We start from the raw sequence: 14480 nt of genomic DNA, 5'->3' as shown, positions 1-14480 counted from the left end.
TAACAAAAAAACATAATCACTATCTCCCCCTTTAACAAAAAAAAAACAGAATCACTATCTCCCCCTTTAACAAAAAAAAAAAACAGAATCACTATCTCCCTCTTTCGCAAAAACCATAATCGCTATCTCCCCCTTTAACAAAAAAACATAATCACTATCTCCCTCTTTCGCAAAAAACCATAATCGCTATCTCCCCCTTTAACAAAAAAACATAATCACTATCTCCCTCTTTCGCAAAAAAACATAATCACTATCTCCCCCTTTAACAAAAAACCATAATCGCTATCTCCCCCTTTAACAAAAAAACATAATCACTATCTCCCTCTTTCGCAAAAAAACATAATCGCTATCTCCCCCTTTAACAAAAAAACATAATCACTATCTCCCTCTTTCGCAAAAAACCATAATCACTATCTCCCCCTTTAACAAAAAAACATAATCACTATCTCCCTCTTTCGCAAAAAACCATAATCACTATCTCCCTCTTTCGCAAAAAACATAATCGCTATCTCCCCCTTTTTCAAACAGATCCAAACATCTCTATCCATCCCCCGGTGTGTCCCTGACTAAACTCTCTCTCTGAAGCCAATGAGGCCCGTGTGTATAACAGCAGCGTGGCTCTGAATCGGCAGTGAAGGATATCACTTTTATCTCGCTCTGGAGCTGAGCCTGGCGTTGTTGTTGTTGTTGTTGTTGACAGAACAGCTTGTTAATAACTCTCAGACGAGGCCAGGAGACGCAACACATGCCCAGTAATCTGTTGCTCAGAGAGTTGGCTCCCAGCGATACAACACATTCTAATAGAGCTCACTGAGTCCATGAGATACAACACATTCTAATAGAGCTCACTGAGTCCATGAGATAACAACACATTCTGATAGAGCTCACTGAGTCCATGAGATACAACACATTCTAATAGAGCTCACTGAGTCCATGAGATAACAACACATTCTGATAGAGCTCACTGAGTCCATGAGATACAACACATTCTGATAAAGCTCACTGAGTCCATGAGATAACAACACATTCTAATAGAGCTCACTGAGTCCATGAGATAACAACACATTCTAATAGAGCTCACTGAGTCCATGAGATAACAACACATTCTGATAGAGCTCACTGAGTCCATGAGATAACAACACATTCTGATAGAGCTCACTGAGTCCATGAGATAACAACACATTCTAATAGAGCTCACTGAGTCCATGAGATAACAACACATTCTGATAGAGCTCACTGAGTCCATGAGATACAACACATTCTGATAGAGCTCACTGAGTCCATGAGATAACAACACATTTTAATAGAGCTCACTGAGTCCATGAGATAACAACACATTCTAATAGAGCTCACTGAGTCCATGAGATAACAACACATTCTGATAAAGCTCACTGAGTCCATGAGATAACAACACATTCTGATAGAGCTCACTGAGTCCATGAGATAACAACACATTCTAATAGAGCTCACTGAGTCCATGAGATAACAACACATTCTGATAGAGCTCACTGAGTCCATGAGATACAACACATTCTGATAGAGCTCACTGAGTCCATGAGATAACAACACATTCTGATAGAGCTCACTGAGTCCACGAGATAACAACACATTCTGATAGAGCTCACTGAGTCCGTGTAAAAGTGTTCAATATATTCTGTTCAAGACATTTAGAGCATGTTTGTAAAGGTTTTCTATTGTTGAAGTACAGACCGTTTGTTTCAGAGGCAAAGAGAGACATTTACGGGTGTGAAGGGCAGAGGGTCAGGTGAGGTAAGGACAGGTACAGGCAGGTAAGGGATCACAACATATTGAAGTGTGCATTGAACTGCTTAGTGCCCTAGGAAAGGACTGGTGAGGGGAGGGGTTAATCATTGGGAGGTGTGGGTTAGGTAGTAGCTGGGAGGTATTAGGTGAGGAGTGTCCAATCAGGTAAGGGGTGATGGGTCGATCACGTTTGGGGACAATCAGGTTAGGGTTCAGAGGTGAGAGATTAAAAGTCAAGGCGCAGTGAGGGGTCAGAGGTCAGAGGTTATGTATCCTTACCTGGGATACTCTGCCTCCTGATGGCCAGCGCTCCATCCGGTGGCCTGGAGGGGTTGGAGTGCTTTGTGTATGGCCCCTCATCTGGAGAACAACAAGGCAGGGAAAGACACTGTCAGCTACTGGGTTGGGATGACTACTGTAGCACTCACAACCACACAGTCAACAACTCTCTCACCAGGACCAAGGAGTCAGATAGCACTACTCACAGTCAACAACCCTCTCACCAGGACCAAGGAGACAGATAGCATTACAACCACACAGTCAACAACCCTCTCACCAGGACCAATGAGGCATATAGCACTACAACCACACAGTCAACAACCCTCTCACCAGGACCAAGGAGGCAGATAGCACTACAACCACACAGTCAACAGCCCTCTCACCAGGACCAAGGAGACAGATAGCACTACAACCACACAGTCAACAGCCCTCTCACCAGGACCAAGGAGACAGATAGCACTACAACCACACAGTCAACAACCCTCTCACCAGGACCAATGAGGCAGATAGCACTCACAACCACACAGTCAACAGCCCTCTCACCAGGACCAAGGAGGCAGATAGCATTACAACCACACAGTCAACAACCCTCTCACCAGGACCAAGGAGCCAGATAGCATCACAACCACACAGTTAATTAACAAACATCTCACCAGGACCAAGGAGACAGATAGCACTACAACCACACAGTCAACAACCCCCTCACCAGGACCAAGGAGTCAGATAGCACTACAACCACACAGTCAACAACCCCCTCACCAGGACCAAGGAGCCAGATAGCATCACAACCACACAGTTAATTAACAAACATCTCACCAGGACCAAGGAGCCAGATAGCATCACAACCACACAGTTAATTAACAAACATCTCACCAGGACCAAGGAGTCAGATAGCACGACAACCACACAGTCAACAACCCCCTCACCAGGACTAAGGAGATAGATAGCATCACAACCACACAGTCAACAACCCCCTCACCAGGACCAAGGAGTCAGATAGCACTACAACCACACAGTCAACAACCCCCTCACCAGGACCAAGGAGTCAGATAGCATCACAACCACACAGTCAACAACCCCCTCACCAAGACCAAGGAGTCAGATAGCACTACAACCACACAGTCAACAACCCCCTCACCAGGACCAAGGAGTCAGATAGCATCACAACCACACAGTCAACAACCCCCTCACCAAGACCAAGGAGTCAGATAGCACTACAACCACACAGTCAACAACCCTCTCACCAGGACCAAAGAGGCAGATAGCATCACAACCACACAGTCAACAACCCCCTCACCAGGACCAAGGAGTCAGATAGCACTACAACCACACAGTCAACAACCCTCTCACCAGGACCAAGGAGTCAGATAGCACTACAACCACACAGTCAACAACCCCCTCAACAGGACCAAGGAGTCAGATAGCACTACAACCACACAGTCAACAACCCCCTCAACAGGACCAAGGAGTCAGATAGCATCACAACCACACAGTCAACAACCCCCTCACCAGGACCAAGGAGGCAGATAGCACTACTCACAGTCAACAACCCTCTCACCAGGACCAAGGAGTCAGATAGCACTACAACCACACAGTCAACAACCCCCTCAACAGGACCAAGGAGACAGATAGCACTACAACCTCACAGTCAACAACCCTCTCACCAGGACCAAGGAGTCAGATAGCACTACTCACAGTCAACAACCCTCTCACCAGGACCAAGGAGTCAGATAGCACTACTCACAGTCAACAACCCTCTCACCAGGACCAAGGAGTCAGATAGCACTACAACCACACAGTCAACAACCCTCTCACCAGGACCAAGGAGTCAGATAGCACTACAACCACACAGTCAACAACCCCCTCACCAGGACCAAGGAGTCAGATAGCACTACTCACAGTCAACAACCCTCTCACCAGGACCAAGGAGTCAGATAGCACTACAACCACACAGTCAACAACCCCCTCAACAGGACCAAGGAGTCAGATAGCACTACAACCACCAAGGAGTCAGATAGCATCACAACCACACAGTTAATTAACAAACATCTCACCAGGACCAAGGAGGCAGATAGCACTACAACCACACAGTTAATTAACAAACATCTCACCAGGACCAAGGAGGCAGATAGCACTACAACCACACAGTCAACAACCCTCTCACCAGGACCAAGGAGGCAGATAGCACTACAACCACACAGTCAACAACCCTCTCACCAGGACCAAGGAGTCAGATAGCACTACTCACAGTCAACAACCCTCTCACCAGGACCAAGGAGACAGATAGCACTACAACCACACAGTCAACAACCCTCTCACCAGGACCAAGGAGACAAATAGCACTAATCACAGTCAACAACCCTCTCACCAGGACTAAGGAAGATAGCACTACAACCACACAGTCAACAACCCCCTCACCAGGACCAAGGAGACAAATAGCACTACTCACAGTCAACAACCCTCTCACCAGGACCAAGGAGACAGATAGCATTACAACCACACAGTCAACAACCCTCTCACCAGGACCAATGAGGCAGATAGCACTACAACCACACAGTCAACAACCCTCTCACCAGGACCAAGGAGTCAGATAGCACTACAACCACACAGTCAACAACCCCCTCACCAGGACCAAGGAGTCAGATAGCACTACAACCACACAGTCAACAACCCTCTCACCAGGACCAAGGAGTCAGATAGCACTACAACCACACAGTCAACAACCCTCTCACCAGGACCAAGGAGTCAGATAGCACTACTCACAGTCAACAACCCTCTCACCAAGACCAAGGAGACAAATAGCACTACAACCACACAGTCAACAACCCTCTCACCAGGACCAAGGAGGCAGATAGCACTACAACCACACAGTCAACAACCCTCTCACCAGGACCAAGGAGTCAGATAGCACTACAACCACACAGTCAACAACCCTCTCACCAGGACCAAGGAGTCAGATAGCACTCACAACCACACAACATCCCTTGATAGGACTCAAACAAGACATTGAGAGGATAACGACAAGGAAGTGAATCCAAGCGTCCAAAACAACAGACACACATCCAACACCACATCAGTCCTACGACAGCACTCACAAACACAGAGTACAATGATGAAGAGTACACCACTCTGGCCTTGAGCTCCAGTGAAGTAGCCAATACCGTCATAGGTAGCCTAGTGGTTAGAGCGTTCGACTAGTAACCGAAAGGTTGCAAGTTCAAATCCCCGAGCTGACAAGGTACAAATCTGTCATTCTGCCCCTGAACAGGCAGTTAACCCACTGTTCCTAGGCCGTCATTGAAAATAAGAATTTGTTCTTAACTGACTTGCCTAGTAAAATAGAGATAAAATAATAATAATAATAATAGTTCTCATGATGCTCTGAGATAACGTTAAATACAAAGACTAAATTAGTGTTATTTGAAAAGTAAATGACTGAAATTCGTACAAATATATATACTGTATATATACACTGGACAGTTTATTAACCCATCTAGTACCGGGTCGGATCCTCCTTGGCTTCCAGAACAGCCTGAATTCTTTGGGGCGTGGATTCTACAAGTCGGGAAACGTTCTAAGGGGACGTTGGTCCATGCTGACGCAATGGCATTGTGCAGTTGCTGTAGATACCACCTCCACCAGCCTGTCCCGTTGACACCAGGCAGGATGGGACCATGGACTCGTGCTGCTTAGTCCAAATCCTGACTCTGCCATCAGCAGGACTAAACAGGAACCGAGATTCGTCGGTCCAGGAGGTGTTTTTCTACACCCTGATAGTCCAGTGTTGGTGATGGCCCGCCCACTGGAGCAGCTTCTTCTTGTTTTCAGCTGATAGGAACCCAGGGTGGTCGTCTGCTGCAATAGCCAATCCGTGACAAGGACCGATGAGACATGTCCTTCTGCGCACCACTGTTGAACTACTCCGTTGTTTTGTGGTCTGCCTGTTCGCTTGCATCTCATCAACGAGCTGTTTCCCACCCACAGGACTGCCACTGACTGGATGTTTTTTGTTTGTCGCACCGTTCTCTGTAAACCCTAGACACCGTCGTGTGTGGAAATGCCCAGGGGGCCGTTTCTGAGAGACTGGAACAGGTGCACCTGCCACTGATGATCAAACAACACTCAAGGTCGCTCAGGTCACTCATTTTGCTCATTATAACGTAAAACAGTAACTGAATGCCTCGATGCCTGTCTGCCTGCTATATATAGCAAGCCACAGCCACTTGACTCACTGTCTGAAGGAGCATCCATTTTCATGAACTGGGTGGTGTACCTAATAAACTGACCGTTGAGTGTGTAAATTACATATATATATATATATATTTATATACACTGTGCATTCAGGAAAGTATTCAGACCACTTACATTTCCACATTTTGTTACGTTACAGCCTGTGATATATATATATATTTTTTTTTTACATTTTCTAAAAAATTAGCAAAACATCTCTAAAAAACAAGATTTGCTTTGTCATTATGGGGTATTGTGATGTCAATATGGGGTATTGTGATGTCATTATGGGGTATTGTGATGTCAATATGGGGTATTGTGATGTCATTATGGGGTATTGTGATGTCAATATGGGGTATTGTGATGTCATTATGGGGTATCGTGATGTCAATATGGGGTATTGTGATGTCATTATGAGGTATTGTGATGTCAATATGGGGTATTGTGTGTAGATTGATGAGGGGTTAAAAAAACTATTCACACATTTTTGTACATTTATTCAAAATAAAAACTGACATTTACACAAATATTCAGACCCTTTACTCAGTACTTTGTTGAAGCACCTTTGGCAGCCTGGAGTCTTCTTCTTCAGGTTGGATGGGGAGTGTTGCTGCATAGCTATTTTCAGGTCTCTAGAGATGCTCGATCTGGTTCAAGTCCGGACTCTGGCTGGGCCACTCAAGGACATTCAGAGACTTGTCCCCAAGCCAATCCTGTTAGTGTTGTCGTGCTGTTGGAAGGTGAACCTCCACCCCAGTCTGAGGTCCTGAGCTCTCTGGAGCAGGTTTTCATCAAGGATCTCGCTGTACTTTTCTCGTTTCATCTTTCCCTCGTTCCTGACTAGTCTCCCAGTCCCTGCTTCTGAAAAACATCCCCACAGCATGATGCCGCCACCATGCTTCACCGTAGGGATGGTGCCAGGTTTCCTCCAGACGTGACGCTTGGCATTCAGGCCAAAGAGTTCAAACTTGGTTTCATCAGACCGGAGAACCTTGTTTCTCATGGCCTGAGAGTCTTTAGGTGCCTTTTGGTAAACTCCAAGCAGGCTGTCATGTGCCTTTTACTGAGGAGTGGCTTCTATCTGGCCACTACCATAAATCCTTGATTGGTGGAGTGCTGTACAGATGGTTGTCCTTCTGGAAGGTTCTGCAAATCTCCACAGAGAAACTCTGGGGCTCTGTCAAAATTAACATTGGGTTCTTGGTCATCTCCCTGACCAAGGCCCCTCTCCCCCGATTGGTCAGTTTGGCCGAGAGGCTCTAGGAATAGTCTTGGTGTTTCAACACTTCTTCCATTTGACAATGATGGAGGCCACTGTGTTCTCGGGGACATTCAATACTGCAGACATGTTTTGGTGCCCTTCCCCAGATCTGTGCCTCGACACAATCCTGTCCCGGAGCTCTAAGGACAATTCCTTCGACCTCATGGCTTGGTTATTGCTCTGAAATGCACTGTCCACTGTGGGACCTTATATAGACAGGTGTGTGCCTTTCCAAATCATGTCCAATCAATAGAATTTACCACAGGTGGACTCCAATCAAGTTGTAGAAACATCTCAAGGATGATCGATGGAAACATGATGAAAAGGGTCTGAACACTTATGTACATATGTTTTGTATATAAATTTGCAAACATAAAAAAAAAAAATGTCTATGATGTTGATGAGGAATTTAGTTTAATTTAATCCGTTTTAAAATAAGGCTGTAACGTAACAACATGTGGTGAACAAGGGCGGGAGTCTGAATACTTTCTGAATGCTCTGTAGACTGAACACGTTTCCCGGTCTTTACTGTCACCAGGTAGCTGCAGATGTCTCCACCTTGGCGGATCGGTATCTGAGCGGCTCCTGGACGACCCAACCTGTCAACTCAGACATGTCAACGTTTTGAGGTGAAAGACAACACTCAATCAAACCACGGGCATCCCTTCCTCTCAGTGTGTCCGTCAGTACGGAGGATCCCCCTTCATCTCAGTGTGTCCGTCAGTACAGAGGATCCCCCTTCATCTCAGTGTGTCCGTCAGTACGGAGAGGATCCCCCTTCATCTCAGTGTGTCCGTCAGTACGGAGGATCCCCCTTCATCTCAGTGTGTCCGTCAGTACGGAGGATCCCCCTTCATCTCAGTGTGTCCGTCAGTAAAGAGGATCCCCCTTCATCTCAGTGTGTCCGTCAGTACAGAGGATCCCCCTTCATCTCAGTGTGTCCGTCAGTACACAGAGGATCCCCCTTCATCTCAGTGTGTCCGTCAGTACGGAGGATCCCCCTTCCTCTCAGTGTGTCCGTCAGTACGGAGGATCCCCCTTCCCTCTCCTAGTACAGAGACAACAGACAGTTATCGGATCCACTGCTGAAATAAGCATCTGACGGCAGCATGAACAGAACCAGTAGTCTCAGGAACACAACACCAGTAGTCTCTGACAGGACCAGGAAGACAACAACAGTAGTAGTCTCTGACAGGACCAGGAAGACAACAACAGTAGTAGTCTCTGACAGGAAGACAACAATATTATTCTCTGACAGGAAGACAACAACAATAGTCTCTGACAGGACCAGGAAGACAACAACAGTAGTAGTCTCTGACAGGAAGACAACAATATTATTCTCTGACAGGAAGACAACAACAATAGTCTCTGACAGGACCAGGAAGACAACAACAGTAGTAGTCTCTGACAGGAAGCCAACAACAACAGTAGTCTCTGACAGGAAGACAACAGCAGTAGTGCCTGACAGGAAGACAACAACAGCAGTAGTCTCTGACAGGAAGCCAACAACAGTAGTAGTCTCTGACAGGAAGCCAACAACAGTAGTAGTCTCTGACAGGAAGACAACAGTAGTAGTCTCTGACAGGAAGCCAACAACAGCAGTAGTTTCTGACAGGAAGACAACAGTAGTAGTGTCTGACAGGAAGACAACAGTAGTAGTGTCTGACAGGAAGCCAACAGTAGTGGTCTCTGACAGGAAGACAACAACAGCAGTAGTCTCTGACAGGAAGACAACAGTAGTAGTCTCTGACAGGAAGACAACAACAGTAGTAGTCTCTGACAGGAAGACAACAACAGTAGTAGTCTCTGACAGGAAGACAACAACAGTAGTAGTCTCTGACAGGAAGACAACAACAGTAGTAGTCTCTGACAGGAAGACAACAACAGTAGTAGTGTCTGACAGGAAGCCAACAACAGTAGTAATGCCTGACAGGAAGACAACAACAGTAGTAGTCTCTGACAGGAAGCCAACAGTAGTAGTCTCTGACAGGAAGCCAACAACAGTAGTAGTGTCTGACAGGAAGCCAACAACAGTAGTAATGCCTGACAGGAAGCCAACAGGAGTAGTGTCTGACAGGAAGACAACAACAGCAGTAGTAGTCTCTGACAGGAAGATAACAGTAGTAGTCTCTGACAGGAAGACAACAGTAGTAGTCTCTGACAGGAAGACAACAACAGCAGTAGTCTCTGACAGGAAGACAACAGTAGTAGTCTCTGACAGGAAGACAACAACAGTAGTAGTCTCTGACAGGAAGACAACAACAGTAGTAGTCTCTGACAGGAAGACAACAACAGTAGTAGTGTCTGACAGGAAGCCAACAACAGTAGTAATGCCTGACAGGAAGACAACAACAGTAGTAGTCTCTGACAGGAAGACAACAGTAGTAGTCTCTGACAGGAAGCCAACAACAGCAGTAGTTTCTGACAGGAAGACAACAGTAGTAGTGTCTGACAGGAAGACAACAGTAGTAGTGTCTGACAGGAAGCCAACAGTAGTGGTCTCTGACAGGAAGACAACAACAGCAGTAGTCTCTGACAGGAAGACAACAGTAGTAGTCTCTGACAGGAAGACAACAACAGTAGTAGTCTCTGACAGGAAGACAACAACAGTAGTAGTCTCTGACAGGAAGACAACAACAGTAGTAGTGTCTGACAGGAAGCCAACAACAGTAGTAATGCCTGACAGGAAGACAACAACAGTAGTAGTCTCTGACAGGAAGCCAACAGTAGTAGTCTCTGACAGGAAGCCAACAACAGTAGTAGTGTCTGACAGGAAGCCAACAACAGTAGTAATGCCTGACAGGAAGCCAACAACAGTAGTAATGCCTGACAGGAAGCCAACAGGAGTAGTGTCTGACAGGAAGACAACAACAGCAGTAGTAGTCTCTGACAGGAAGATAACAGTAGTAGTCTCTGACAGGAAGACAACAGTAGTAGTCTCTGACAGGAAGACAACAACAGTAGTAGTCTCTGACAGGAAGACAACAACAGTAGTAGTGTCTGACAGGAAGACAACAACAGTAGTAGTCTCTGACAGGAAGACAACAACAGTAGTAGTCTCTCTGACAGGAAGACAACAACAGTAGTAGTCTCTGACAGGAAGACAACAACAGTAGTAGTGTCTGACAGGAAGACAACAACAGTAGTAGTCTCTCTGACAGGAAGACAACAACAGTAGTAGTCTCTGACAGGAAGACAACAACAGTAGTAGTCTCTCTGACAGGAAGACAACAACAGTAGTAGTCTCTCTGACAGGAAGACAACAACAGTAGTCTCTGACAGGAAGACAACAACAGTAGTAGTGTCTGACAGGAAGACAACAACAGTAGTAGTGTCTGACAGGAAGACAACAACAGTAGTAGTGTCTGACAGGAAGACAACAACAGTAGTAGTGTCTGACAGGAAGACAACAACAGTAGTAGTGTCTCTGACAGGAAGACAACAACAGTAGTAGTGTCTGACAGGAAGACAACAACAGTAGTAGTCTCTGACAGGAAGACAACAACAGTAGTAGTGTCTGACAGGAAGACAACAACAGTAGTAGTCTCTGACAGGAAGACAACAACAGTAGTAGTGTCTGACAGGAAGACAACAACAGTAGTAGTCTCTGACAGGACCAGGAAGAGAATACCTTTGTCCTCCCCACAAAGACCTCCTGTCTTAGGGCTCCAGATGAGTGCTTGTCTCAGCATCCTCCATTGCTCCAGTACATTAGGCTTTGTGGAATGCATGGAGGGGGGTCGGGGATTACTGGGATGTCATGTGAAGACAGAGGGGGGGGGGGGGGCTATCATCACTGAACAGCAGCCACTGCTTATGGACCCCAGCCATACCCTCATAGGCTACACACACACACACACACACACACACACACACACACACACAACACAAGCAAACTAATGCAACTCATTACCACAATCGTGCATACACATTATACATCATGCACACACACTGTCAATATGAATTCACACATTTGATTTTCTCTCTCACTGCGTTCATGATGAGCTTTAAGTGCCAGAAACAGGACGTTTTAAATGAGGAAAAAACATAATGATCGTTCATAGGACACTTGGTGTTCTGCTCATTGTGCTGAGTGAGACTCTAGAACACTCTGTATTCTGCTCATTGTGCTGAGTGAGACTCTAGAACACTCTGCATTCTGCTCATTGTGCTGAGTGACAGTCTAGAACACTCGGTATTCTGCTCATTGTACTGAGTGAGACTCTAGAACACGCTGTATTCTGCTCATTGTGCTGAGTGAGACTAGAACACGCTGTATTCTGCTCATTGTACTGAATGATACTCTAGAACACGCTGTATTCTGCTCATTGTGCTGAGTGAGACTCTAGAACACTTGGTATTCTGCTCATTGTGCTGAGTGAGACTCTAGAACACTCTGTATTCTGCTCATTGTGCCGAGTGAGACTCTAGAACACTCTGTATTCTGCTCATTGTGCCGAGTGAGACTCTAGAACACTTGGTATTCTGCTCATTGTGCTGAGTGAGACTCTAGAACACTCTGTATTCTGCTCATTGTGCTGAGTGAGACTCTAGAACACTTGGTATTCTGCTCATTGTGCTGAGTGAGACTCTAGAACACTCTGTATTCTGCTCATTGTGCTGAGTGAGACTCTAGAACACTCTGTATTCTGCTCATTGTGCTGAGTGAGACTCTAGAACACTTGGTATTCTGCTCATTGTGCTGAGTGAGACTCTAGAACACTCTGTATTCTGCTCATTGTGCTGAGTGAGACTCTAGAACACTTGGTATTCTGCTCATTGTGCTGAGTGAGACTCTAGAACACTCTGTATTCTGCTCATTGTGCTGAGTGAGACTCTAGAACACTCTGTATTCTGCTCATTGTGCTGAGTGAGACTCTAGAACACTTGGTATTCTGCTCATTGTGCTGAGTGAGACTCTAGAACACTCTGTATTCTGCTCATTGTGCTGAGTGAGACTCTAGAACACTCTGTATTCTGCTCATTGTGCTGAGTGAGACTCTAGAACACTTGGTATTCTGCTCATTGTACTGAGTGAGACTCTAGAACACGCTGCATTCTGCTCATTGTGCTGAGTGAGACTCTAGAACACGCTGTATTCTGCTCATTGTACTGAATGAGACTCTAGAACACACTGTATTCTGCTCATTGTGCTGAGTGAGACTCTAGAACACTTGGTATTCTGCTCATTGTGCTGAGTGTGACTCTAGAACACGCTGTATTCTGCTCATTGTGCTGAGTGAGACTCTAGAACACTGCATTCTGCTCATTGTGCTGAGTGAGACTCTAGAACACGCTGTATTCTGCTCATTGTACTGAATGAGACTCTAGAACACACTGTATTCTGCTCATTGTGCTGAGTGAGACTCTAGAACACTTGGTATTCTGCTCATTGTGCTGAGTGTGACTCTAGAACACTCTGTATTCTGCTCATTGTACTGAGTGAGACTCTAGAACACGCTGCATTTGTCAGGATTTGGCCAGGGTTGTTCCGGGTTTTGGTCACCGGGTCCTGACAGCATTCTGCTCATTGTGCTGAGTGAGACTCTAGAACACGCTGTATTCTGCTCATTGTACTGAATGAGACTCTAGAACACGCTGTATTCTGCTCATTGTGCTGAGTGAGACTCTAGAACACTTGGTATTCTGCTCATTGTGCTGAGTGAGACTCTAGAACACTCTGTATTCTGCTCATTGTGCCGAGTGAGACTCTAGAACACTCTGTATTCTGCTCATTGTGCCGAGTGAGACTCTAGAACACTTGGTATTCTGCTCATTGTGCTGAGTGAGACTCTAGAACACTTGGCATTCTGCTCATTGTGCTGAGTGAGACTCTAGAACACTCTGTATTCTGCTCATTGTGCTGAGTGAGACTCTAGAACACGCTGTATTCTGCTCATTGTGCTGAGTGAGACTCTAGAACACTCTGTATTCTGCTCATTGTGCTGAGTGAGACTCTAGAACACTCTGTATTCTGCTCATTGTGCTGAGTGAGACTCTAGAACACGCTGTATTCTGCTCATTGTGCCGAGTGAGACTCTAGAACACTTGGTATTCTGCTCATTGTGCTGAGTGAGACTCTAGAACACTTGGTATTCTGCTCATTGTGCTGAGTGAGACTCTAGAACACTTGGTATTCTGCTCATTGTGCTGAGTGAGACTCTAGAACACTTGGTATTCTGCTCATTGTGCTGAGTGAGACTCTAGAACACTTGGTATTCTGCTCATTGTGCTGAGTGAGACTCTAGAACACTTGGTATTCTGCTCATTGTGCTGAGTGAGACTCTAGAACACTTGGTATTCTGCTCATTGTGCTGAGTGAGACTCTAGAACACTTGGTATTCTGCTCATTGTGCTGAGTGAGACTCTAGAACACTTGGTATTCTGCTCATTGTGCTGAGTGAGACTCTAGAACACTTGGTATTCTGCTCATTGTGCTGAGTGAGACTCTAGAACACTTGGTATTCTGCTCATTGTGCTGAGTGAGACTCTAGAACACTTGGTATTCTGCTCATTGTGCTGAGTGAGACTCTAGAACACTTGGTATTCTGCTCATTGTGCTGAGTGAGACTCACAGTGGGACCTGCTGCTAACTGGATCAGCATGTACTCTCTCTCTCTCCCTTTCCCTCCCCCTCTATCTTTATTTCTCTCTCCCTCGTCTCTTTCTCTCTCTCTGTTCCTCTCCCCCCTCTCTCTCCCTTTCCCTCCCCCTCTATCTTTATTTCTCTCTCCCTCGTCTCTTTCTCTCTCTGTTCATCTCCCCCTCTCTCTCCCTTGTCTCTTTCTCTCTCTCTGTTCCTCTCCCTCTCTTTATGTTCCTCTCCCCCCTCTTTCTCCCTCGTCTCTATCTCTCTCTCTGTTCCTCTCCCCCTCTCTCTCCCTCGTCTTTCTCTCTCTCTGTTCCTCTCCCTCGTCTCTTTGTCTCCCTTCCCTCCCTCCTCTCT

At 46.0% G+C, this 14480-nt stretch overlaps 1 protein-coding gene across 1 annotated transcript in view; it reads right to left on the bottom strand.

Moving 5' to 3' along the window:
• LOC135516572 (glutamate receptor-interacting protein 1-like) overlaps positions 1–14480 on the bottom strand; it is a 233758-nt gene that overhangs the window by 211789 nt on the left and 7489 nt on the right. The window contains 1 exon segment of the mRNA XM_064940922.1: positions 2044–2124. Within this exon segment, the coding sequence (XP_064796994.1) occupies positions 2044–2124 (81 nt within the window).

This window comes from Oncorhynchus masou, chromosome 27 (genome assembly GCF_036934945.1).
Source record: "Oncorhynchus masou masou isolate Uvic2021 chromosome 27, UVic_Omas_1.1, whole genome shotgun sequence".
Taxonomy (NCBI): domain Eukaryota; kingdom Metazoa; phylum Chordata; class Actinopteri; order Salmoniformes; family Salmonidae; genus Oncorhynchus; species Oncorhynchus masou.
Note: the sequence above shows the minus strand (reverse complement) of the source record. Positions and strands in the feature narration are given on the sequence as shown.